This window comes from Enoplosus armatus, chromosome 22 (genome assembly GCF_043641665.1).
Source record: "Enoplosus armatus isolate fEnoArm2 chromosome 22, fEnoArm2.hap1, whole genome shotgun sequence".
Taxonomy (NCBI): Eukaryota; Metazoa; Chordata; class Actinopteri; order Centrarchiformes; family Enoplosidae; genus Enoplosus; species Enoplosus armatus.
In genome coordinates this window covers 174,732-201,179 of record NC_092201.1, presented here as the reverse complement: position 1 = coordinate 201,179, position 26,448 = coordinate 174,732, and the positions used below count along the sequence as shown (strand labels likewise).

The following is a 26,448-nucleotide window of genomic DNA, read 5'->3' as shown; positions in this document are numbered from 1 at the left end:
TTGGACTTCAGACAAAATGTCATGTTTTTTAATGTTAATTAACTGGAAGTGAACCAATTGTCTTTATTACCAAATTACTATTATTAGTACATCTGTAAATTATTAGCACCAAATTACAGAGTTCTCTCCAGGATGTTTTCTTTCAGTGTGTGCATGTGCGTGCGTGTGTTGGTGCTTGGTACAGATGGATCTGTTCTGTATGAACCTCTTTGTTTCTATTCACACTCACTGATTCACTCTGCGCGCGCGCGCACACACAGTCCCTCAGATAAACATGTCGATCATGTGACCTGGACACAGTGACATCATTATGCCACTGTGTGATGTTTAAAGCAGCAGCTACATGTTAAGAAGCAAAACAAACACATAAAAGTAGTGAAATAATTTCAACATGTTTGTTTCAAGAGTAATTCAACTCAAGGCTGCTTTGTGGTCCGAGTGCCCTGAGTGCTTAACTTGTTGTTGAACACAGCTTTGGACTGAATGATATTTAAAATGCTGAAGACCGAAGATTAGACTGAATGACCTGTTCAGATGTTTTGATTAAACTTTATTTCACAGGTCCTGTAGTCCTGCAGGCTCTCTGATCACAACACCACAATGTACAAGAAAAAGTTACAAGTAAAGCTCATGCGTTCAAAATGTTAATTCAGTAGTATACAAGTATAGAAGTATTGTCATCGAAATGTACTTGTATCAAAAGTAAATACTACCAATAATAAGCATAATATTTTGTCAGTTGATATGTTTTATATATAAAATCATAACTAATAACTACAACTGACAAATGAATCTCAGCAGAAGAAAGTACAATATTTCCTTCTTAAATGTAGAAGTATAAAGTATCAAAAAATGGACATATTCAATTAATAACAAAAAGTAAAAGTACTTCATATTTCTTTTGAAGTACAAGACTCAACACAAAAATCAATGTCGCTGTGGACAGAAGTGATTGACACAGTATCAGCAGTGAGTCTGTCTCCATGCTGAAGTCTTTCCTGCCTTCTCAGCAGGACGTCTGGACTTCATCCAGCAGCTTCACTCCCTGTCACACTGTTAGAGACCCAATCAGAGTGTCACATATATATTATATATATTACTGGAATATTGTGAAAGCAGCATTTTAATGTCAACATGGAGCTACATTTGAACTACTTTATACTGTTGGGTAGTTCAATTGTTAACTGTGCACTATATGTTGTTTAATGTAGAATCTTAATCTGAAAAGAAAGTAAATGTCGAGCAGTAAAAAGTACCACAGAAGTACCTCAGAAGTGGGTTCAAGTTTCAGTTTATAAATCCATTAAAACTTGAAAATTACCTAATGAACCAACACTGATTACAGACCAGCGGAAATAAAATAAAACCTGTATGATCAAACTATATTCTAGCCTGAATCATCCAAACAACAGTAAACATTCAGCACATGAGTAACATAGTTATTTTTACTAGTTAGCTACTTTACTTCAGCAGCACTTTTTAATTAAGAATCATTTTAGACATGACTTAATTTTAGGGCTCAGAAGCCAAAATGTCTAAATGTGTTCAATATTTGTGTTTCAGGGTGAATCTTCTCTCAGACGTCACAAGCCGAGCTGGAGTCTGTCAGTGACATCATCAGCAGGTGACACCCTTCCCATGGTGCCCTGCAGCCTCCGGGGTCGCCATGGGAGACGAGTCGTACCCAGAATGCCGAGCTCAGGAGCTTTTTGATGACTTTGTGTCTGCGTCGACCTGCAGGGCAGCGCTTTGGTCCTTCAACCAGCTGTGTGAACATCTGCAGCTGGACCAGAGCGCCACAGAGAGGCCGCTGTACCGACAAATCAAACACCGACTCAACTACTGGAGGGCCAATGCTCTGTGGGCCAAACTGGACCGAAGGGCCAGTCAGCAGGAGTACCAGAGGGCCCTAGTCTGCGAAAACACCACGGTATGCTCTTTATCTAAATGTAGTCTTGCAGTGATGTTTTTATGTACTCCACGGTGTGTCGTACACTGTGATGTCACTGTTGGGTGTGGTTATAGGTGTCATTGAAACACAGCTTTATAAGCCTGCTGCTAAGTTACTCTTTCAAGGCTAATTGTCACATTGACTGTCAATATAAAACAAATGTAAACAGAAGCTGTTTAAGGTGTGTCTTCTCTCTCTCTCTGATTGGTCAGTGTGTGATCATTGGGGCTGGGCCCTGTGGTCTGAGGACGGCGGTGGAGCTGAGTTTCATGGGAGCTCGAGTGGTGCTGCTGGAGAAGAGAGACTCCTTCTCCAGGAACAACGTGCTCCACCTGTGGCCCTTCACCATCCATGACCTGCGGGGCCTCGGGGCCAAAAAGTTTTATGGAAAGTTCTGCGCAGGCTCCATTGACCACATCAGTGAGTCTGTGATCCATTACTCCTGTCTGATCAGAACAGCTGGATCCTCCAATCAGCACCACCTCTTTCCTGTCTGTAGGTATCCGTCAGCTGCAGCTGGTCCTGCTAAAGGTCGCCTTACTGCTGGGGGTCGAAGTCCATGTCAATGTCGAGTATAAAAACCTGGTGGAGCCGCCAGAAGATCAGCACAGACACAGTGAGAACTGGAGTTATTTTAATAAATAGGCTGGTTTCTATGATTGATTAACACTTTTCTGAAGGAAATTGATGTGCATTCAATTACTTGATTACTTCAAGTCAAGTCAATCAAATCAAATGTTTTACGAGTCTGTAATGTGATGTAAATGTAATCACTGGCGTTTCCATTGAAAACAACGGAAACACAGCGGTAACTGTTCTGCCTGAAAGCACCTTATGAGATGAAAGCAGCTGAGATGTCAGGTGACGTAGAAGTGGTTACCGCAGTTAAAGTGTCAGCTGAACAGCAAGAGATGAAGGCAGGTGAAGTGTCCGTTTATGTATAAGTGGAAAAGAAGTGGACATTTCAGCGAAGTGGAACCACCGAAGACAGTCCAAGTGTGTGCACAGTGTCAGTTGGTACACACTGTCAGCAGTTACTTAGTTCTCTTGTAGTCTTTTGAGATCAGTTGAAGTGTAAGATCTGAAAGTTGTCGAACTGTCAGTTGAAGAATAAGACTCAAGTGTCAGCTGATATAGAATAGTAGTATAAGTATAGAAGTGTCTGTGGAAGTGGAAGTAAGTAAGTGTGAGTCCAAGCTTACTAATGATCTATCTTTGTTCTGTGCACTTGTCTACCTGTGCACCTGTCTACCTGGGCAGAGGTGGGCTGGAGGATGGAGGTGAGTCCAAAGTCTCACTCTCTTAATCAGCTGGAGTTTGATGTCATCATCGGAGCAGATGGACGCAGGAATACACTTCCAGGTACTTCGACAGTCTGAAGTCCAGCTTAGTCTGATGAAAGACTAAGACTAAGATTAAGAGACTCTAGAAAGACTAAGAAAGACTCAACTGCTGTCTGACGGCCAGCTCCCCCTTCAGACTGGCCAGAGTACAGCTGAGCCTATGTTTAGCTGTGTCTGACCAAGTCCAGCTCAGACTGATCAAAGTTAAATTCTGGCAGTGTGGAGCTGAGTCCTCTATAAAAGGTAGAGTAGGTAATTAAGTAAAGTACAGCTGAGTTTGACAAATCTCCAGTTTAGTTTGATGACAGGTGATCTAAGTTTGACAGTGTACAGCTGAGTCCTCCTTTTGACTCAAAGTAAAGTACCGATTAAAAAGACAGATGAGTCTGATTCAAGTTGAGTCAAGTCTGAAAATGCAGAGCTAAATTTGACTAAACTAAATCTGAGATTTTCTTCAGACTAAAGTAAAGTACAGCCTAAAAAGTACAGCAGAGTCCAACACACTGAGACTGAGTCCTCCATCACATGGAAGTTCAGTGATTTGTGTCAGCTTGCTAACATGCTAAATGTGAGCTACATCTTAAACGGCAGATATCAGTAAACATGTTAACATGTATTTAGCTCAGCCTGAATACATCAAGGCCAGCTTAGACTGATGAAAATTGAATGAGGACTTGAGAGCCGTGTCTGACTTCTCCTTCAGACTGAAGTGAAGTACAGACTACAAAGTGCAACTGAGTCTGAATTTCAGTCAGACTCCGTTGTAATTTAAAATGAATGCTAACCAGTGTTCTCACATGCTAGCATTAGCATTTCAGCATGCTCACATGCCCAGAATACAGCCCAGTCTGACGATGTAGAGCTGAGCCTGACAAGCTGCTTTTTCATTCTTAAAATCTTTGATTGTTTTGATTGACAGTGGCTCTAATCTCTCTTTAACTGTTTGAACAGGTTTCAGGCGTAAAGAGTTCAGGGGGAAGTTGGCCATCGCCATCACAGCAAACTTTAAAAACAGAAACACCACAGCTGAGGCCAAAGTGGAGGAGATCAGCGGAGTGGCTTTCATCTTCAACCAGAGGTTCTTCCAGGAACTGCGACAGGAAACTGGTATGAACATTGATCAAATCATATCTGGTTTAATGTGCTGATGACCAGAAATTTAATAAAAGTCATTATGAGACTGTTATTCTTCATAAAGTGGAACATTTGACCTCACCATGTTCTGACATCTGAATCTTTCAGGGATTGATCTGGAGAACATTGTGTACTACAAAGATGACACTCACTACTTTGTGATGACGGCAAAAAAACAGAGTCTGTTGGAGAAAGGAGTCATTATACAGGTGAGATTACACACCTGGATACACACTTGAACAACACAGTACTGGCCAGACGAGACAAGCCGAGTCAAAACACCCCAAAAACACCCCAGAGATAATAGAAACGTTCTTCCTCCATCAGGACTTTGCAGACACTGCGCAGCTTCTCTCTCGGGGGAACATGGATCAGAATGCATTGCAGGCGTACGCCCGCGAGGCAGCCGACTTCTCCACCAATCATCAGCTGCCATCTCTGGACTTCGCCATCAATCACTACGGTCAGCCGGACGTCGCCATGTTTGACTTCACCTGCATGTATGCATCCGAGAACGCTGCCATGGTTCGCCAATGCCACGGACACCAGCTGCTGCTCACACTGGTGGGAGATAGTCTGCTGGAGGTGAGGCAGGTGTCTGCTGGAGGTGAGGCAGGTGTATGCTGGGGGTGAGGCAGGTGTATGCTGGGGGTGAGGCAGGTGTCTGCTGGGGGTGAGACAGGCTTGCTGGAAGTGAGACAGGTTGAGAGACAGACAGGTTAAAGTTCAGTGTTCATTGTCCTTTATTGAAAGTTCAGTAAAAACAGAAACCACAGAAGAGGAAACATCATTTGAAGAAACATCATTAATAAAATAAATAAACATGTATCAATTATCAATATTAAAGAGACATTAATCCTCCTGAATCAGATCATGATGATGTCTGTCTTTCTGTCTGTCTTCCTATCTGTCCTCAGCCCTTCTGGCCAATGGGAACAGGAATAGCTCGAGGGTTTCTGGCAGCTCTTGATTCAGCCTGGATGATCCGAAGTTGGGCTCAAGGAGGAGCTCCTCTAGACGTCCTGGCAGACAGGTCAATATATATAATATGATATACAATAATAGTATATTAATACACAACAATATATATATATATATATATATATATATATATATATATATATATATATATATATATATATATATATATATTAATATACAATAATAATATATACACACCTGAAAATGACATGTTATCCTGACAACATGCGTCTGTCTCTTTGTCTTCTGTCTGTCTTTCTCCCTCCTGTCTGTCTCTCAGAGAGAGTGCGTACCGTCTCCTCCCTCAGACGACTCCAGAGAATCTGCAGAAGAACTTCAGTCTGTTTACAGTCGATCCAACAACAAGATACCTGAACATCAACCGTCTGCTCATCACACCTGCTCAGGTACACACACACACACACACACACACACACACACACACACACTCTCTCTGATTTGATAAAATGAGGTTAACACACAGCCGACCAATGGCACAACAGAAACAAGTAGACTTTTTTCCTTTAGGTGAGACACCTGGTGGACACAGGAGAGGAAGCGGGGCTTAACACAGACTGTGGTGACGTCATCCGTCTGCCGTCACCGAGATTCATCAGACAGGGTGAGTTCAGTTCATCTTCCAGTGAAATGTTAAGACTCACAGTTTAGTTTAATTATCTGCGATGTGATTGGTTGCATGTCTCGTCCTCTCTGATAGGTTCAATCTCTCAGTCCAACAAACTGTTGATTTGGTGTCAGGAGCAGACTTGTGGTTACCGTGGCGTTGCCGTTAGCGACCTGACTACTTCCTGGAAGAGTGGCCTTGCTCTCTGCGCCCTGATTCATCGATATCGACCTGATCTGATGTAAAACTGACAATAATCAGCTGATTATAAGATAACAAAAATATTCAAATGCCAGAACTGATACAGGACACATTTTATATGAAGTCAATATTTGACTTCCTGTCTTCCTGACTTCTTGTCTTCTTGTCTTCCTGTCTTCCTGACTCCTTGTCTTCTTGTCTTCCTGACTTCCAGACTTCATGTGTTCCTGTCTCCCTGACTCCCGGACTTCTTGTCTTCTTGTCTTCTTGTCTTCTTGTCTTCCTGACTTCCTGACTTCCTGACTTCCTGACTTCTCATCTTCCTGACTCCTTGTCTTCTTGTCTTCCTGACTTCCAGACTTCATGTGTTCCGGACTCCCTGACTCCCTGACTTCCTGTCTTCTTGTCTTCTTCTCTTCTTATCTTCCTGACTTCTTGTCTTCCTGACTCCTTGTCTTCTTGTCTTCCTGACTTCCAGACTTCATGTGTTCCGGACTCCCTGACTCCCTGACTTCCTGTCTTCTTGTCTTCCTGACTTCTTGTCTTCCTGACTCCTTGTCTTCTTGTCTTCCTGACTTCCAGACTTCTTGTGTTCCTGTCTCTCTGACTCCCTGACTTCTTGTTTTCCTGTCTTCCTGACTTCTTGTCTTCTTATCTTCTTCCTCAGTGACTTTGAATCTCTGGATGAGTCGTCGGTGGAAGAAAACACTCGTCTCGGCTTCAACGTGGCTGAACGAGAGTTTGGGATTTCTCCTCTGATGACGGTGGAAGAAATGTCATCTGTAGGAGAACCGGACTCTCTGTCTATGGTGATGTACCTGAGTCAGTTCTACCAGCTGCTCAAAGACACGCCGCCCTCTGTTGGTGAGACTCCTCTGAAATAACACAGAACAAGACACATTTTCTTAAACCAAAGAAAAAGACAAATGAAGACAAAAGACTTTATGAGTTCTAAAACATTTCGTGAGTTAGTTCTCACTACAGACAGACAGCTGTTTAAAGTTAACACATGAACATGATAATCTGACATTATGATACGATGATCTGATCATTTATCTCTGTGACGTCTTTTGTTTCAGGTTGTCTGAGTCAGAGTTCTGACCTGAGGTCAGCTCTCATCACTCCGGCCTCCCTCCTCAGCAGACTGGGACTCAGTCCATCCAGAAAGAGAAACCCAAAGGTTCCTGCAGCTCTTAATAATTCTCAAGTTCAAGGTCTTTGTCATATGCACAGAAATTACAGTGAAACAGTCGTTGAGAACACTTGTTCTCAGGCTCTTACAGTGCTCAAAAGAAAATTAAAACAAATTATATTCTAAGACGTGCAGAAGTTAAAATATTGGAATAAAATATACTATATAAAATAAATAATGTAATAATAAACATAGAAATGTTGTGCGGTAATGTAGTAAATACATATAAATGTATGTATGCATAATGAGAAGCGGTTATGGAGTGTGTTCTGTCTTTATGGTATATGATGTTTGTGATCCACACTTTGAGCTGTTAAAGGGAAACTCCAGTATTTTTAAACCTGGGCACTATTTCTACACATTTTGGTGTCTAAATGAGTAATATTTACCCAAAGTTTTGGAATTGGTCCAGTAACCAGAAACACAGTTGCCTTCCTGCAATAACTCACCTCTCACGAGATTTCAGAGCGAGACTTCTGTTTCTGGTTAAACTAAAAGGATCATACTTAACTCAAAGGTCTCTCTCTGTATGGACCCTCTCCATAATGCTGTCAGACACTTAGAATAACAGTGTGAGTCTCTGGCAGAAACACTTTTAGTGGACGTACTTTGACAGGTGCAGTTGCCCACAAGGATCACTTTGCAGCCATCCCAGCCCGTTCACGGCTGCTGGCTGAGGTGATCTACTGGACTAGTTCCAAAACTTTTGGTAACTATTAGTCACTTAGACACCAAAATTTGTAAAAATAGGGCCCAGGTTTAAAAATGCTTCAATAGCTCAGTGTCTCTACAGGAGCAGAAAGAGGCTCGGGGTAAAAGGAGGAAGACCAGTGGACTGTGTCGAGAGCAGCAGGAGGTCAGTGTTTACACTTCACAAGAACAGAAAGGGACAGCATGTCATGTTGTCAAGTTGCTCCAGATGGAGACAACCTTGCACCGTGCATGGCAGCTTGGTCACCATCGGTGTGTGAATGTTTGAACGTGACCTGATAAAGCGCTATATATAAGTGAAGACCATTTACCAAGACCGTTTCTCTCTTAAGCTCCTCAGAAGGTCTAGAAAAGATTCAGTGTTTCCACCAGGATTTTATTCATATGACTAAAGTCTAACCCTAACCTAACCCTTGACAAGATGGAAAAAAATATTAAATGAATGAAAACCAAAAAAAAGACTTTTAAATGAATTAAAAAACAAAACATTTGCAGCAATGAGATGAACTCTTCAACCTTAAACTGGATGATTTGTTCTAAACGATGTAAATGAACGACATGATGAAATTAAAAGATATTTATTTATTAAACATATTCAGGTAAATATTCAGCTTTTATATTTATATCATATAATAACTCGACGTCAATCAGCTGGTCGCTCCATGTTTCCTGTTTAAATAAAGTTTTTGTTTCCAGTTATGTGACCTGAACGGTGACATCGACAGCCAGGTGTATGATGAGGCGTTTATGGGCGGGTCTTGTCCATCCAGAGTGCGTCTGATGGCCAATCAGCTGCAGGCGAAGCTGGACGAGAGCTCGACTTCCTGCAGGACTTCCTCTTCTTCTTCTGCTGCTGCTGCAGCTTTACGTCGACAGGTGAGATCAGAATTACCTCATACAGACAAGTTCCTGATTCATGATAAATAATATTTCACTTCCTGTTCATCAGATCAAACTGATGGAAGTCACTCGACACTAAGTGGAACATGTGATTCAGATCACTGTTGTGCTCTGTTCAGCTCCTTTAAAGCAGCAGAAGTATTAATAATAATAAGAATTAATAATAACACTGTATGTGACTCCATATGTCGACCAGCAGGGGGAGCGGTGGTCCAGCTCTCCTCCCCCCTCACAGTCTCCAGACTGTCAGCCGGCCCCAGCTCCGCTTCACGTGTCGTCATGGAGACCGGTAAAGACTGGCAGTCAGTAGAAACAGAACTCTCAGTGTTTCAGTTTAGTTCCCAGCAGATTAACAACATGTAGTTTCCCTTCAAGGAAATTCACAGAAACAATAAAGGAAGATTAAAACTAAACTGCATAAAGTGAAGAGCAGCTCACGTTTGTTGGTTCACAGATCAACCTTACATCACTTTTATCTGTTGTTTGATTCAATTCAATTAAACATCAGTCTGTCCTCCTGTTTGTCTTCGTGGAAACGCCTCACCAGAGGAAACGAACTCTTCAACAGGAACAGATGAGTTTTCGGTTCAAAGAGAAGATCAAGTCTCAGTCTGTCCTCAGCGGGGAGGAGCAGGTACTGAGCTGCAGTGCATTCTGGGTATCTGCGGTGGTGTGTTTAGTGTGAATGTGACGTAGAATCACTGAGACCCAACAGAGCCTGAATATTATATATACATATATATGTGTTGTATATATCATGTGATATATACATGTTGTATATGTATAGATATATATATAGTTCATAAACTTAGTGTGTGTTTAAAAGATTCCTGAAATTAAGAATCAGCAGTTGTTTCCTCTGCAGTCGTCAATTCTTCAGGACTTGATGTTTCTGCAGGGTTCGACACGTTGCTCCATGTGATGCATCTGCAGATCAATAACAAAGTGTCCTCACTGTGACTCACATGAGTAGTTTCTATCTGCAGCTCAAACAAACAAACTGAAGCTTTGCGTCCTCTGTCTGCGTCCTTTATCTGCGTCCTCTATCTTCATCCTCTATTTTCGTCCTCTATCTTCGTCCTCTATTTTCATTCTCTATCTTCGTCCTCTATCTTTGTTCTCTGTCTTTGTCCTCTGTTTTCGTTTTCTATTTTGCCCTCTATCTGCGTCCTCTATATGTGTTATTTCAGGGTTATCATTTAGTTTCCACTTCTGAGCTCAACAGCAAAATATGAAAACCTCATTACTTTAACATGAAACTGTGACTGTTCTGTTAGTAGTGAAGAACTCAATTTCCCATGATTCTCTGTAACCTGTCTTTCTCTGTCTGATCACAGTGTCTGCAGATGTACACTGGTGGAGTGAGCTCATTGGCTGAGCAGATAACAAATCGGATTCAGAGTCAGGAGGCAGTGAGTTTGGTAAGAATCTGATTGGTTCATCTTTTAAAGATCTAAAAGTACTTGTTCTGCAGATGGTGGTGTTTTATTAAATAAATGATATATAACTGAGTCCTAAAAATGTATTTTGTTAAAGCAAATGAAAATTACTGTGACTGCAGTAAAGATGTTCTGTAGTTCGAAACAAGAATAAATACAGACGGTTTCTAAAAACAGGTTCTTACAACAAAATAAGACTTTCTGAAATTATTCTTATATTATTAAATTTTTGTTGATCATATTTTACAGTGATTCTGTTTTGTAAAATATGCAGTGTAACTACAGCTGTCAAATAAATGTAGTGAAATAGAAATATAAAGAAAATGGAAATGATAATAATAATAATAATAATAATCATAAACTTAATTTATATATGACCTTTCAAAACAAAGTTGCAAATTGTTTTACAAAGAAAAAACAAAATCTTCACCACCATTAAACACACATCCAGCGTCCAACGTCCAGTTGGACGTGCCCAGAAAGCCTCCAAAGGAAGGAGTCCAGAAGGATCCTGATCAGATGCCCAAACCACCTCAACTGCCTAAACCACCTTTCAATGCAAAGGAGCAGCAGCTCTACTGCGAGCTCCCTCTGGATGTTTGAGCCCCTCACCTGGTCTCTATGACTGAGCCCAGACACCCTGCGGAGGAAACTCACTTGGGTTGCTTGTATCTGCAATCTCATTCTTTCGGTCACTACCTAAAGCTCATGACCACAGGTGAGTGCTGGAACGTGCCTACTAGCTCAGTCTAGGTCAGTCTGATGAAGCCAACAGAACCACATCATCTGCAAACAGCAGAGACGCAATTCTGAGTTCCCCACAAGGACCGGATGGTTCATAGTAAAGGTACCCCATACTCCGGCAGTACCCCCCACAGGGCTCCCAGGGGACACAGTCGTACGCCTTCTCCAAGTCCACAAAACACATGTAGACTGGATGAGCAAACTCTCATGACCCCCATCATTGCTTCGGCAATCACTGAAGCCGCAGCCCCTCTGGCCTCCTGGTACCTGCTGCTTCAGGAGACCCCTGGGCCAACCAAGTCCGACAGGCCTTCTTCAGCTTGAGGGCCTCCTTCTTAGGTTGCCGCGACAACAGCTCCTCCTAGCAGCCACCTCCACAATAGAGGCTTTGAACATGGCCCACTCGGATTCCATGTCCCCAACCTCACCCGGGATGCATGAGAATTTTTTCCAGAGCTGGTAACGAGACCTCTCGGACAGCGGCCTCAGCCTCAGGATACCCCAGGAGGAACTGGAAAACTGGGGGAGCCTGCTGCCACCGTGACCCAGCTTCAGATAAGCAGAGGGAAATGGATGGATGGAGAATAACATACAATAAAATAACATAAAACAGTTTAAACAAATAAAACACATTGTTATGTGTTTTATGTTTGGAACTGAAAAAAGGTGCTGATGTTGATTTAAGGAAGTGATGTTAAATCTGTAACTGATTCTGGAAATACACCAGATGATCAATAACTCGATTATCAATACAGCAGTCTGTCTGTCTGCTCAGCACCTGTCTCTCCTCAGTCCTCAGGCTGCAGTGACGTCTGTTTCTTCTGTCAGAAGAAAGTTTATCTGATGGAGCGTTTGAGTGCAGAAGGTTTATTCTTCCATCGTAGCTGTTTCCAGTGTTTCCACTGCAGCAGCACACTGAGACTGGCTTCATACGCCTTCGACCAGCACAGAGGTGAGTGTTTCCACATTATCATCATCATCATCATCATTATCAAGTCAAACAGCTGTGAGAGACTTTGTAGTGTTGAATGCAAAGATAGTTTCAGGTGTTTCAGGTGTTTACTGCCTCAACAGTCTCACAAAAATAGGATCAGCACAACCTACAGACCAACAACAACCAATCAGGAGACAGGAGGTCAAATGTGTTTCACATGAACTCATCAGCTACCAGGTGCGGTCACATGACCCACATGTTATGAACCTAAAGGTGCTCACGTGGACAAACAAGAGTTCAACTTATGTCTTTCTCTCTCACTTTTATTCTGGAGGCTTTACTGTCATCAAAGTCATGTGACCTGTCACAGTTTACATTCTTTGCTAATCGTTTGTTCTTTCTGTCAGTCGTTCCTTTAAGTCTGAACAGCCTGAGGATCAGTGAACTCATGACTGCTCTCTGTTCATACGTTCACTCCATAAAGCTTCTTTATGTACACAGCTGTGTTAAATGAGATATTTAACAGAGCTCTAAACCTCAGATTACTGCAGTATTCCATATATATACACAGTTTAGACCATGTACACATGTACACAGACTAAACTAACCTGAGCAGAGGTCAGAGGTTAGAGGTCAGTTAGGATCTGACTTCCTGTCTGTGGAAACTGGACTCTTCACTCAGAGAACGGGAAACCTGGATCATGTTGAGACTGACATGCTTAATATTTTTTGTTTATCTTCTTTATCAGGAGTGAAACTCTGATCTGATGATTACAGATTATAGAACATGTTTGTATGAGAATATTTCATGTGCTCAGTTTCTATCATGTTTGAGGCGTGTAGTCAGTCCATGTGGGACGAGCACCTTCAGGTTTACAACACTGGAATAAAAATATTCATACTCTGAATTGCATGTAAAGATATGAAGCGAACGTTAATAGTTCAACTGACCAATAGAAAGAGAGAAACAGGTGTAACATGTTCTCTGCTTTTGGTCCTGGTCCTGGATCAGCTGTCAGACTGATGTTGATGTGACCACCTGTCAGATAACCTGTCATCAGTGATCACTGATGGACCACATGCTGCTGTCATGTGACCTCAGTGTGTGTGTGTGTGTGTGTGTGTGTGTGTGAACATTAACAGTTAGAGCCTCGAGCGGCGCCTCCACACATCTCAGTGGCTGTTTATCTCAGTGTGTATTTTTATCCCATAAAGCTCATATTGTGTGTTTGAGCCTCAGAAAATACAAGAACTCCTGTTTGTTTGATTAAAACTCAGCAGCCAATCAGAGCGGTGCGGTCACATGACCAGAGTTTGAAGTGTGAGGCGGGAGTCGGTTTGAACGTTGGTATAAAAACATGAAGTCTGTGTTTCTCGTGTGTCAGCGAGGTTTTTCTGTCTTCATCACTTCGACGCTCCGACTGTGAAACAGAGACCGACTTCAACTGACCAATCAGCATCCACAGTAAGAAAATATTCAAATACGAAGAACTACAAATATTTACTTATGTACTTGTACTTTACATATGTCCCTTTTATGTTACTTCATACTTCTACATGTACTTTTTACCTCACTACATTTATTTAACAGTTACTTTGCAGATTATTACTGTTAAAGTACCTGATGGTAAAATTATACTATAATGATAATAATAATAATATGATATTGTGGCAAGTAATGAGTACTTTAGTTTTGAATGTAGTAGTTTCACTTGTAATGGATTATTTTAACAGGTATTGCTGTAAACCGTAAATGTAACATTCAGTGTGTTTGTTTTCTCCACAGGCGTCTCTGGGCTCAGCTCCATCACTCTCCTCTGCAGACTCTCTGGTTTCTGCTGGCCGTCGTCGCTCCTCAGGTGAGTTCACTTCACCTGCGTCGTCCTTTCAGTCTTCATACCTGTTCACACTGAGCATGCTCCTTAAACTGGAATCAATGTGGGCTTTAGTGTGTGTGTGTTTCTGTGTGTGTCTGTGTGTGTGTGCGGCTGTGTTGGTGTGTTTGCAGTTGTTTCTGTGATGGTGGCGACGCCCGAGAGGATCGAGCTGGAAAACTACCGCCGGAGCTCTATGAAGGTGGAGACGGAGCTGCTGGAGGAGCCCGAGGAGCTCGAGGAGGTCTCAGAGGAGATGCTGAACCGGTTCAACCTGAGCCTGGACGAGGAAATGAACCACAGGTTCAGGTCAGTCTACTCTGTATGGAAGGCCGTTAACGCCAAGAAAAGATAATAGTACATGAAAGGTTGGAGATATTCAAAAATAATCATGAGAAGACAGAATATAAAGTCACTATTATGACTTTTGAAGTTAAAATGACGAGATACTAAAAGTCAAAAGTGATTGTTTTTAAGTTAAAAATTTAATCAGAATTCAGAGTTTTAAATAGAAACTAAATTTTTAAGCTGAATCTATGACCTTTTACGTCACAATTATGATTTGAAAAAATCGCAACATACTAAACTAGGTGTATGTGTTGTGCTGGCAGTATTCCTCCATACATCTGTGATCTCCTCCTTCCTCACACTCAAACTGTTTGTGTTTTCAGTTCAGAGTCGGAGATGGAGGAAGAGGAGGAGGAAGAGGAGGGCAGCGGCCGACATCGAGTGACTTCACAGGAGGCCAGAACTTCATGGAAGGAGACTTTGCATCTCCACCTGAGAGACGAGGAGGTGGAGGAGGAAGAAGAGGAGGGAGGCAGTGAGGTGGAGTCCAGTGACGGTGAGTCTGTAGTTCTGTTGAATCCTCTGCTTGTGTGTGTGTGTGTGTGTGTGTGTGTGTGTGTGTGTGTGTGTGTGTGTGTGTGTGTGTCTGTGTTGTAGCGTGCTGTGTGTTGTAATGTGTTGTAGCGTGTTGTAACGCATTTTGTGTGTGCGTGTTGTAACGTGTTTTGTGTGTGTGTGTGTGTGTGTGTGTGCTTGTTGTAACATGTTTTGTGTGTGTGTGTGCTTGTTGTAACGTGTTGTGTGTGTGTGTGTGTGTGTGTGTGTGTGTGTGTCTGTGTGTTGTAACGTGTTGTGTGTGTTGTAGCATGTTGTAACGTGTTTTGTGTGTGTGTGTGCTTGTTGTAACGTTTTGTGTGTGTGTGTGTGTGTGTGTGTGTGTTGTAATGTGTTGTGTGTGTTGTAGCGTGTTGTAACGTGTTGTAACGTGTTTTGTGAGTGTGTGTGTGTGTCGCTGTGTGTGCTTGTTGTAACATGTTTTGTGTGTGTGTGCTTGTTGTAACGTGTTGTGTGTGTGTGTTGTAACGTGTTGTGTGTGTTGTAACGTGTTGTGTGTGTTGTAGCGTGTTGTAACGCATTTTGTGTGTGTTGTAGCGTGTTGTGTGTTGTAACATGTTTTGTGTGTCTGTGTGTGTGTTGTAACATGTTGTGACATGTTGTGTGTGTTGTGTGTGTGTGTGTGTTGTAACATGCTGCACACACAGTGTGTGCTTGTAACGTGTTGTGTGTGTGTGTGTGTGTTGTAACGTGTTGTGTGTGTTGTAACGCATTTTGTGTGTGTGTGTGTTGTAACGTGTTGTGTGTGTTGTAGCGTGTTGTAACGCATTTTGTGTGTGTGTGCTTGTAACGTGTTTTGTGTGTGTGTGTGCTTGTTGTAACGTGTTGTGTGTGTGTGTTGTAACGTGTTGTGTGTGTTGTAGCGTGTTGTAACGCATTTTGTGTGTGTGTTGTTGTGTGTTGTAACATGTTTTGTGTGTCTGTGTGTGTGTTGTAACGTGTTGTGACATGTTGTGTGTGTTGTAGTGTGTTGTGTGTGTGTGTGTGTTGTAACATGCTGCACACACAGTGTGTGCTTGTAACGTGTTGTGTGTCTGTGTTGTAGCGTGCTGTGTGTTGTAACGTGTTTTGTGTGTGTGTTGTAACATGCTTTGTGTGTGTGTGTGTGTGTGTGTGTGTTTGTGTGTGTGTTGTAACGTGTTTTGTGTGTGTGTGTGCGTGTTGTAACATGTTTCGTGTGTGTGTGTGCTTGTTGTAACGTGTTGTGTGTGTGTGTGTGCGTGTTGTAACGTGTTGTGTGTGTTGTAGCGTGTTGTAACGTGTTTTGTGTGTGTGTGTGCTTGTTGTAACGTTTTGTGTGTGTGTGTGTGTGTGTGTTGTAATGTGTTGTGTGTGTTGTAGCGTGTTGTAACGCATTTTGTGTGTGCGTGTTGTAACGTGTTTTGTGTGTGTGTGTGTGTGTGTGTGTGTGTGCTTGTTGTAACATGTTTTGTGTGCGTGTGCTTGTTGTAACGTGTTGTGTGTGTGTGTGTGTGTGTGTGTTGTAACGTGTTGTGTGTGTTGTAGCATGTTGTAACGTGTTTTGTGTGTGTGTGTGCTTGTTGTAACGTTTTGTGTGTGTGTGTTTTGGAATGTGTTGTGTGTGTTGTAACATGTTTTGTGTGTGTGTGCTTGTTGTAACGTGTTGTGTGTGTTGTAACGTGTTGTGTGTGTTGTAGCGTGTTGTAACGCATTTTGTGTGTTGTAACATGCTGCACACACAGTGTGTGTTGTAACGTGTTGTGTGTGTTGTAGCGTGTTGTAACGTGTTGTGTGTGTTGTAGCGTGTTGTAACGCATTTTGTGTGTGTGTGTGTTGTAACGTGTTGTGTGTGTTGTAGCGTGTTGTAACGCATTTTGTGTGTGTGTGCTTGTAACCTGTTTTGTGTGTGTGTGTGTGTGTGTGTGTGTGTGTGTGTGTGTGCTTGTTGTAACATGTTTTGTGTGTGTGTGCTTGTTGTAACGTGTTGTGTGTGTTGTAACATGTTTTGTGTGTCTGTGTGTGTGTTGTAACGTGTTGTGACATGTTGTGTGTGTTGTAGCGTGTTGTGTGTGTGTGTGTGTGTGTTGTAACATGCTGCACACACAGTGTGTGCTTGTAACGTGTTGTGTGTGTGTGTGTGTTGTAACGTGTTGTGTGTGTTGTAGCGTGTTGTAACGCATTTTGTGTGTGTGTTGTAACGTGTTTTGTGTATGTGCATGTTGTAACATGTTTTGTGTGTGTGTGTGTGTTGTAACGTGTTGTGTGCATGTTGTAACATGTTTTGTGTGTGTGTGTGTTGTAACGTGTTGTGTGCATGTTGTAACATGTTTTGTGTGTGTGTATGTGCTTGTTGTAACGTGTTGTGTGTGTGCGTGTTGTAACGTGTTTTGTGTGTGTGTGTGTGTGTGTGTGTGTGTGTGTGTGCTTGTTGTAACGTGTTTTGTGTGTGTGTGTGTGTGTGTGTGTGTGTGTGTGCTTGTTGTAACATGTTTTGTGTGTGTGTGTGCTTGTTGTAACGTGTTGTGTTGTGTGTCTCCCCCTGCTGGTAGAGGGGGAGTACAGCCCCTGGGACATGGAGCGGCACTCGGGCCTGTGGCTCCTGTTAGAGGAGGAGACAGGTAGAATCCAAACTAACCAGACTACATTCATAAAAACATGAAATTTAGCCTTTAAACTTCACTGCATTAATACATAGCATGAAGCTGCTTTCTGTGCTGTCATGTGATCAATTTAACAACATGAATATTATTTTAACCAGCTGCTGATTAGCCAGTAGTTTAATACAGTTGTTTTATGTCATCTTGAAGTTTTGTGTTATCTTTATTATATTTATAAGTTTCCGGATCTACATTGTCTCTCCCATCCTGAACTGACTCTTCACTCCTCTTTCTTTTTTCTTTCTTTCTATCATTTCTTTCCTCCCTCTCTCCCCCTCTCTCCCCCTCAGAGGATGAGTTTTCTCTCATCCCTCAGGGCGTCTCCTCAGCAGCAGGAAGTGACATCACACACTGTGACACACCGGTGGGGCCTGACTCCACCTCCAGCCCGCTGCCCTGCATCCTGTCCTCCACACCTCCATCTGAGACTCCACCCCCTGGCAACACGCCCTCCACCGCCTCCTTCATCTCCACGCCTGACTCCGCCCCCGATGACGACAGAGACACAGCTCCGCCCACAAAGAACACATCCGTCATGGCCATGGACGCTCAGAGACAAGCCCCCCGACAATCAGCTCGAGGGCGGGGCTCGTTTGTTGACATCAGCCCAGAACTGCCGCCAAAAAAGCCCCTCCTGCTGCAGGAGAGAGGGGTGGGGCCAGAGGAGGAGGGGGCGGAGTCAGAGGGGGTGAGGAGGAGGAGACATAGAGGAGCCCACAGCCTCCCCCCATTGCAGGGTGGGGGTGGGGCTCTTCTCTTCCAACTGAAGGGGCTCAGAGAGGCTCTGTCCCCTGAACAGGTGGAAGGGGGCGGGGCCAGAGGCCTGTGGAGGTCGGTGTTCTCTGGAAACAGGAAGGAGAAGAAGAAGAAGTGGGGCGGTACTTTACCTCCCGAGAGGGTGAAGAAAGACACAGCCAATCAGAGGAGAGCTATAGGTGATGATGTAATTAAGAAACACATATAGACAGAGTGAGGTCACAGTGATGAGGTAATAATTGTACTTCCTGTGTCTTTAGATGTGGGACAAGGTCTGAGTCTGACAGAAGAATCGGATCTGGACTCGTTGGCTCTGCTGCAGAGATGTTCACTGAAACCCAGAAATAATGTAAGACTCAAACACAGCAGCTCTCAACACCACCAACAGTGACTTCATCAACAATAAACCAAAAGGTTAAAGGTTCAAATGGCGGAAGAAACACTTCTGCACATTTTCAGTGGGCCGCAAGATAGAAACTGTGTTGGCATATGCGCCAGACAAGCAATTCTTATTGGATTGAATAGGCGCCATCATTTGGGTCCGGTATCCAGTTCTTATAATACATCCATGATTCAAGCTCAGTTCCCAACATCTCATTTACAAGTTACAAGACAGTTTGGGGTAAACAGTGTTTGAAGCTTCCAGTGTTTGTGTTACATTTAAAGCCCAATGAAGATGCCGGGGGCGATCAGGTGATAAATGCACTAAATGCGTATTATTTAGAGTTGTAATGCTTCAGTGAGATTACAGTTTTGTTGTGGTTGTTTGAAACCCAGTTCTAAGACGACTGGTAAACAGTCAGGGTTAATAATGACTGGAGTAAAAGTGGATGTTATCCAGTTGATACTGATTGGATTTGAACTTCCTCTCAGATTTATGCCTTCAAGATATGATCTGTACCAGATAATCCCACCCACTGTTCCAGTCTGTTTTATGTTCAGCAGTATTATTGGCTCCACTTAGATGCAGTTGGGTTTTACATGCAAGTTAAGGGATCAGACTAATAACTGGATTTAAGACTAAAAGTCTCAATCAATGTGAAACCCGCCTGTAGAGGTTCTCAGGTTAACTGTCTTGTTCTTCTGATGTTTGTAGCTGCATTTGGAGCTGTTTGACCTCACGTCTGAAATTCAGAGAGTCACAATAAAAGAGGAGAACCAAGAGGTATCAGCTGTGCTAGATTCAGGAAACTGTGTTCTGTAGAAAATGTGTGTTTTAAGTTCTGTGACTGTGGCTCAGAGTTTTATATTAGTCAAATAGAGACTGAACGATTGTCTTTGTTTGCATTTTCCTACTGAAACACAGCTGCAGACTGGAGCCCTGAACTCGATGCAGACTTAAATCACAAAGGACTTGGACTTGACTGCTGAGAGACTTGACATGTTTTGATCCCTGTGAACTTTAATATATTATAATAATATTATTAATATCATATTTGAATATCCGTTCTCTGCATTGAAAGGATAATCAATAAATAGTTTTAAAAGCAAAATGTTCAAATGTCCTTTAATTTAAAAGTCAGCACTCTGAGACACGAAAGACTTCCCACTTGACTTGGACTTGTCTCAACCAACCTGAGACTTGACTTGAGAGTTTGACTGAACTGACTTAAGACTCAGCATAGACTTTTCTCAACTGACTTGGACTTGTCTCGACTGATTTGAATTTGTCTCAAGTCAGTCAAGACCAGTCTAAACTTGTACTGACTGACTTGATCTTGTCTCAGCTGACTTGAGACTTGATTCGGCATTTTCTAGACTGACTTCACACTCGTTTTGACTTACTTGAGACTTGACATGGACTTGTGACAACTGACAGGAAATGTCAGAATGTTTTCGTACTGTGTTTGTTGAGACCTGATGTTGCTTGAACTCAGTTTGACTGATTTTGTCCTTCGTGTCTCTCAGCATGCGTATGTTCCTCATGCTCTGGCTTTTAAACGAGCATATGCCATCAAGGTACAGACACATTGTCATGATTCTGGTTTAAAGTGGTGGTCTCATAATCGACAGTCCTGTCAGACTCTCTGGAAGACTTGTAATGTATTAACACTGTTGTTTGTATTGTTTCAGAGACACTCTCTGAAGGACAGAGTTCCCCTTCAGGACTTTGAGGGACGGTCCTCTTGTCCCACAGAGGTGGTAGGGGTCCTTGTCCAGCCGAAGGAACCGTCTAGTCTGAGCGTGAAGGAGACCATGTTCCAGAGGGGACGAGAGGACAAAGACGAAGACCTGGATGCCAAAATCACCCGACGAGTTCAGAGAGCTGCGAGAAGAAAGGCCAAACAGGAACAACTGAAGAGACTCCACAAAGCTCAGGTGAGTTTATCTGAGGACAACAGACACAGTCAGGGTTAAAGACCAGGTCCACCTGGTGACAGAGACTCATGGAGGAGGTCCAGGTTCAAGTCCAGGGGTTTGAGCCTCAGCTGTCAGAGAGTCATTTTAAAGTAAATGATCTCCCTACACATAAACAGGTGTGTACACATTTCACTTATTTAAGACATTTGTTAATTTCTCTTATTTTCTCAAATATGAACTTCTTCAGGTGCTACAGTAAGAGGCAAGAAGAGTTTTAAAAAATGTATTTAATTTTTCTTTGTTCCTAATATTACCTGATTTCTGTTCCTAATTTCCGTTGTCTTTGCACTTGTTTTCGTCATGTTGTGAAATTGTCTTGTCATCAGTTTCTGTGATATGCTGTTTTGAAGACTATGAGATGTGGTTGAAAGCTTCTTTTAAAAACTGGACCTTCAGTCAGGATTTTACTGTTTCTAAGGTGGAGACTGAAGTTTCCCCACTAAATACTGTAATACTTATCTGACTGTTTATTTCAGATGATCCAGAGACAGCTGCAGCAGGTGGAGGAGAAACAGAGACAGCTGGAGGAGAGAGGAGTGATGGTGGAGAAAGCTCTGAGAGGAGAAGCAGGTAAAAACACACACACACACACACACATATATATATATGAAAGCTTATTTATGAAATTGAGAACAGTGTGTTGGTTTGTAACTCTACCTAAAAAGAACCAGATTATAAAGTTGGGGTCCCACAGGGGTCCATATTGGGCCCATTGCTGTTTAGTTTATACATCAGTTATCTCCCAGGTGTATGCTGATGACACTTTCTTCTCTCTACATGCAAAAAATAAACAGCAGTCTATATATTAATGTAAAAAAATAAGCTGGAATGTATGTTTATGACACAAAGGACAGATTGGGTGTCAAACCTTAAGGTAGAGTTCAAATATTTGGGATTCATGGTTGATTCACAACATTCATTAAAAACAAGTAAAGAATGTTGTGAATACTACTACTATAATAAAATTTAACTATAACACCATTATTGTGACATTTTATTTAAATATTAACCTAAAATATGTAGATGTCAAACTAGTTTTTGAAATACTTAAGTCTTTCTCCATTTCAACTAAATTTAGAAGAAAACTACAGCAGGTAAACTGGAGCTGTCAGTACAGGTGACTGCATCATGTGACCAATCAGCCTTTTGTTTCTGAGAATAAAGTAAAGAATGATTTGACTGAACTCACCTGTGTTTGTCAGATTATTGGGGAGACGACAACGACGGCCAAGACATCGAGCTTCACCTGGGAGGTTAGCTCAATGTACTGCATTTACTATAGTATATTAAAGTAACAGTAGTAGTTTACTATAGTAAACTAAAGTAGTCTGACTAACTGGTTGTTTAAAGACTAACCAAGTTGTTTTGAAGACTAACTGGTTGTTTGAAGACTAACTTGTTGTTTGACACACAAATCAAACACCTGAGTCGCAGGTGTCTGGTTACTAAAAATTGGTCCACACCTTCCAGCCAATCGCAATCCAAAATTCTCAATGGCCCTGGTATGAATGATACTATAATATACTATATATATTTATACTACACTGGCGCCATGTAGCAGTATAGTACTATACTATATTAAATGATACTAGTCCATACTATACTACACATACTGACCTCCACTAGACATACTATAGTATGGTAAACTATACTATGCTACACAACTAAATACTATACTATACTATATTATACTATGTATATACTGGATAACCAGTCTCTCTCTCTATAGGATTGGGTAAACTGGATAATCCAGCTCTGATGCAGCAGTGGTTCCAGTTAGTCCAGCAGAAGAACTCGCTTGTTCGATATGAATCTGAACTCATGATATTGTGAGTATCTGACTGTTAAATCCAGCAGCAGGTTAAGGTTTATTCAGCAGGTTCAGGTTTATTAAGATGATTCAGGACTGTCTGGACCTGGTTTTCAGAGTCTCTGCTGTGTTTCAGTGCTCGGGAATTGGAGTTGGAGGACCGACAGAGTCGACTGCAGCAGGAGCTCAGAGAGCGGATGGCAGTGGATGGTAACATCAGTTACTGTTTCTGATTTAAATCCTCAAGCTGTCATCAGGAAAAAAACAAATGAAACACACGATGCTGTAATCATGGAAACATCACAGTGTTAGAAACAGGTTTAAATGATACTATTCCATACTACACTACACATACTGACCTCCACTAGACATACAGAGATGGAGGCTTCTTTACTCTTTCAACCTGACTATGAGATGCGGTTGAAAGCTCCTTTAAAAGCTTAGCTTTGTCGTCTCGCAGGTTCCTGTGGATCGTGGTCCTGGTACGCCTGGCTGCTGCCGCCATGGGCCTGCCTGACTCTCATCACTACAGTTGTTATGTTTAGTTGTAGTTCTGTTACTATTACAGCTGTAACTGCTATTATCAGTCATATTTCCATTATTATTATGATTATAGCTGCTATGGCTACTGCTGCCATACATTTCTGCCTGTCCGTCTGTCTGTGTCTCTACGTCTTTCTCTCTCTCTCTGTCTCTCCCCCTCTCTCTCTCTCTCTCTCTCTCTCTCTCAAACCCAACCGGTCAAAGCAGATACCCCCCCCCCCCACCTACAGTCTGGTTCTGCTCGAGGTTTCTGCCTCTTAAAAGGAAGTTTTTCCTTGCCACTGTCGCCAAAGTGCTTGCTCATGGTGGGAACTGTTGGGTCTCTGTAATAACACTATAAAGAGTCGGTCTAGACCTGCTCTATTTGTAAAGTGTCATGAGATGACTTTTGTTGTGATTTGGCGTTATATAAATAGAAGACCACCTGTATTCACACACTGAACACTAATATTTCCATCTTATGGAGTAATGCAGACAAAACACATTCTGTGGTTTGAATATTTCACTTAATAAATATTTGATACTTAGTGAAATAGTATAGTGCATATTAATGCTGTGTGCTCTGTCTATGTGTCTGGTCTGTCCTGTTTGTGTGCAGATCACCTGAAGGAGGACTGGGAGCTGCTAGAGGAGCGTCTGATCCTAGAGGAGATGTTGGAGGTGGTGGAGCAGAGAGACTCTCTGGTGTCTCTGCTGGAGGAACAAAGACTGCAGGAACGCCAGGAAGACCAGGACCTGGAGGAGGTCATGATGACTCGAGGACTGGGACTCAGCTGGACTTGAACTGGTCTGCAGTGATGTCATAATAACTACAAGTCTGACTTTATCAATGCAAATATTTATATCAAAACCATTTAATGTTTTTGTGATTCCATGAAAAGTAGAAAAAATATTTTAACAGCTGTTCTGTGAGTTTTTGGACCCGATCTGAAGTGGATTTGTGGAAAACCCAAACCAGACATACATAAATTAGTTTTCTGAAAAGTAACCCAGATCTAAAATTCAAACCTTGCTGTCTCAGGTACAAAGAAGGTCTCGTATTGCTGCCTTCATGAGCCAACATCAGACAGCTGTCAGGACCACAATGTGAAGCTTTGTTCTTAAGATCAGTGGAATGCTCCATCAATGTCGAGTATTTATGTGATCATGAGCCACAAGGCTCTCAGTGAAGATCCATTTAAGAGGGAATGGGCTAAAAAAAAGGCCTGTTTCATTATTATCATTTTTGTTTTATGGTACGCGGTCTACCAGGTGCGCTACCAGGGCACCCCCATGATAATCATCATCAATATCAAGTATAAACCACAACTTAAAAAGTTTAGTTTTCTTTCGTTTGAATAAAACTAAATTATGTTTATAACTATTTGTACTGACAGCCAGTAGATCCAACAGCCACCAGGGGGTGCTGCTCTGTTACAGTCAGTCACCTACATTGGAACAAATAACTTGTCTGTTAATCAAACAACACATTAAGTTGTGCATGTGACGTTACTTGGCGAGTTATTGAAGCTGCCCAGCTAACCTGTAAAATGCTAGCTAGCTGGAAACATGCTAGTGCTAGCCTGCCACAATAGCCTGCCAAATTAGCGATTAGGACGATAGGACCCTGGGAACATAGGACCCTGGGAACATAGGACCCTAGGACCCTGGGAACAAAGGACCCTGGGAACATAGGACCCTGGGAACATAGGACCCTGGGAACAAAGGACCCTGGGAACATAGGACCCTGGGAACATAGGACCCTAGGACCCTGGGAACAAAGGACCCTAGGAACATAGGACTCTGGGAACATAGGGATGAGCCCCCAGTTAGCACTACGTCATGGTATACAGTATCTCTATATCAGTCCGTCAGTGTGGTGAAGTACAAAAGACTTTACAGAAGTGGTTCTGCACACAAGGACAATGAGTAAACTAGCTGTGTGTGGTGACCAGGCTTTAGTCCACCCCTCAGCTGATGGTTGTGTTGATATTTTCAGCTGCATGTTTAATGAAAGAATGAGATGTTTAGTATCAAATGGAGATTCAGTGTTTAGCAGGCTATTATAGTCATTTTGACATTTTGATTATCGTGCCAACATCATCAGCTGTTGATCAGTTTCACCAAACTTCACCTGTCAGCCTTATTTCACTGATCATCTGATCAATAAGTGTTTATTAATTCTATTTATGTAAACCTGTTGGTCCTGTTTAAAGTCATGTGACTGTGATGTGCGGATGGTTATTAATGTAACTTTAACTGCACTGAACAACAGCCTTTTAACTAACTTATATCTTAATAAAGGATTTACGTCTGATTTCCGGTTATTGTGTTTTATACATATTATTTTGTACAATAGTTCTTCTCACTCTCCTGCTCGGTGTGTCAGATGTTTAGTTATTCCCCCGCCTCCTTTAGCGATAATGGTAAATGTAATAAATGTAGTTTATTTAGCGTGCTGAAGGCTAGGCTCCGCACCATGGAGACGGCTGTAGTCAGCCAGCCCCCAGCAGCCGGTGCGGACCGACCCAGTGTAGCTCCTACTAGCCGTCCCCCGGCAGCTCCCGAGCAGCCGGGAAACCAGGGAGGCTGGGTGACTGTCAGGAGGAAGCATAGCCCTCAGCTGAAGCCCACGGTTCACCACCAACCACGCGACACCCCCGCTGAGAAGCGGACTTTGGTAATTGGCAGCTCCATAGTCAGAAACGTGAAGTTAGCGACACCAGCGACCATAGTGAAATGTGTTCCTGGGGCCAGAGCGGGCGACATTATAATCAAATGTAAAACTGCTGGCTAAGGATAAGCGTAAATACAGTAAGATTGTTATTCACGTCGGCGGTAATGACACCCGATTACGCCAATCGGAGGTCACTAAAATTAACGAGGAGTCGGTGTGTGCGTTTGCAAAAACTATGTCGGACTCCGTAGTTTTCTCTGGGCCCCTACCCAATTTGACCAGTGATTGTTTAGCCGCATGTCATCATTCAACCGCTGGCTGTCGAGGGCGGCTCTCATATCTAGAAATCTGACCGAGTTTATTAGTGAACCAAAACCGTGACAACCCAGAGTCCAGACCAGGAGGCAGAGTCGCAGTCCTACACGCTTCTCTGCGCTTCCATTAGAGCAGTTACCCCCAAAACCCCATAATGACTGTATCTGTCCACCGACCACTTAAATTACTGCTATAGGCCAAAACAATAGGAAAATGAAGTGCGGACTGTTAAATATCAGATCTCTGTCATCTAAAGCTGTATTAGTAAACGAGCTAATATCAGATAATCATATTGATCTACTGTGTCTGACAGAAACCTGGCTGTGTCATGAAGAGTATGTCAGCCAGAATGAATCCACTCCGCCCAGCCACACTAATACTCACATCCCTCGAGGCACCGGCCGAGGAGGTGGAGCTGCAGCCATCTTAGACTCAAGCCTGTTGATGAACTCTAGAC

The 26,448-nt window shown here is 42.5% G+C and overlaps 1 protein-coding gene across 1 annotated transcript; it reads left to right on the top strand.

Moving 5' to 3' along the window:
• The first annotated feature begins 1,666 nt into the window (after positions 1–1,666).
• LOC139304763 (protein-methionine sulfoxide oxidase mical3b-like) lies at positions 1,667–25,316 on the top strand. Its single transcript, XM_070928623.1, has 33 exons — positions 1,667–1,930; positions 2,164–2,371; positions 2,451–2,567; positions 3,212–3,313; positions 4,246–4,401; positions 4,537–4,637; positions 4,756–5,013; positions 5,346–5,461; positions 5,690–5,816; positions 5,938–6,031; positions 6,128–6,275; positions 6,903–7,099; positions 7,315–7,415; positions 8,221–8,283; positions 8,835–9,014; positions 9,235–9,327; positions 9,586–9,672; positions 10,376–10,459; positions 12,014–12,173; positions 13,541–13,620; positions 13,942–14,014; positions 14,164–14,332; positions 14,701–14,873; positions 17,841–18,485; positions 18,567–18,655; positions 19,403–19,480; positions 20,215–20,265; positions 20,380–20,625; positions 21,144–21,237; positions 21,870–21,920; positions 22,397–22,496; positions 22,614–22,687; positions 23,619–25,316. Exons 1-33 carry the CDS (start codon positions 1,667–1,669, stop codon positions 23,801–23,803), a joined length of 4,764 nt encoding a protein of 1,587 aa, XP_070784724.1. The 3' UTR covers positions 23,804–25,316.
• The last annotated feature ends 1,132 nt before the right edge of the window (positions 25,317–26,448 follow it).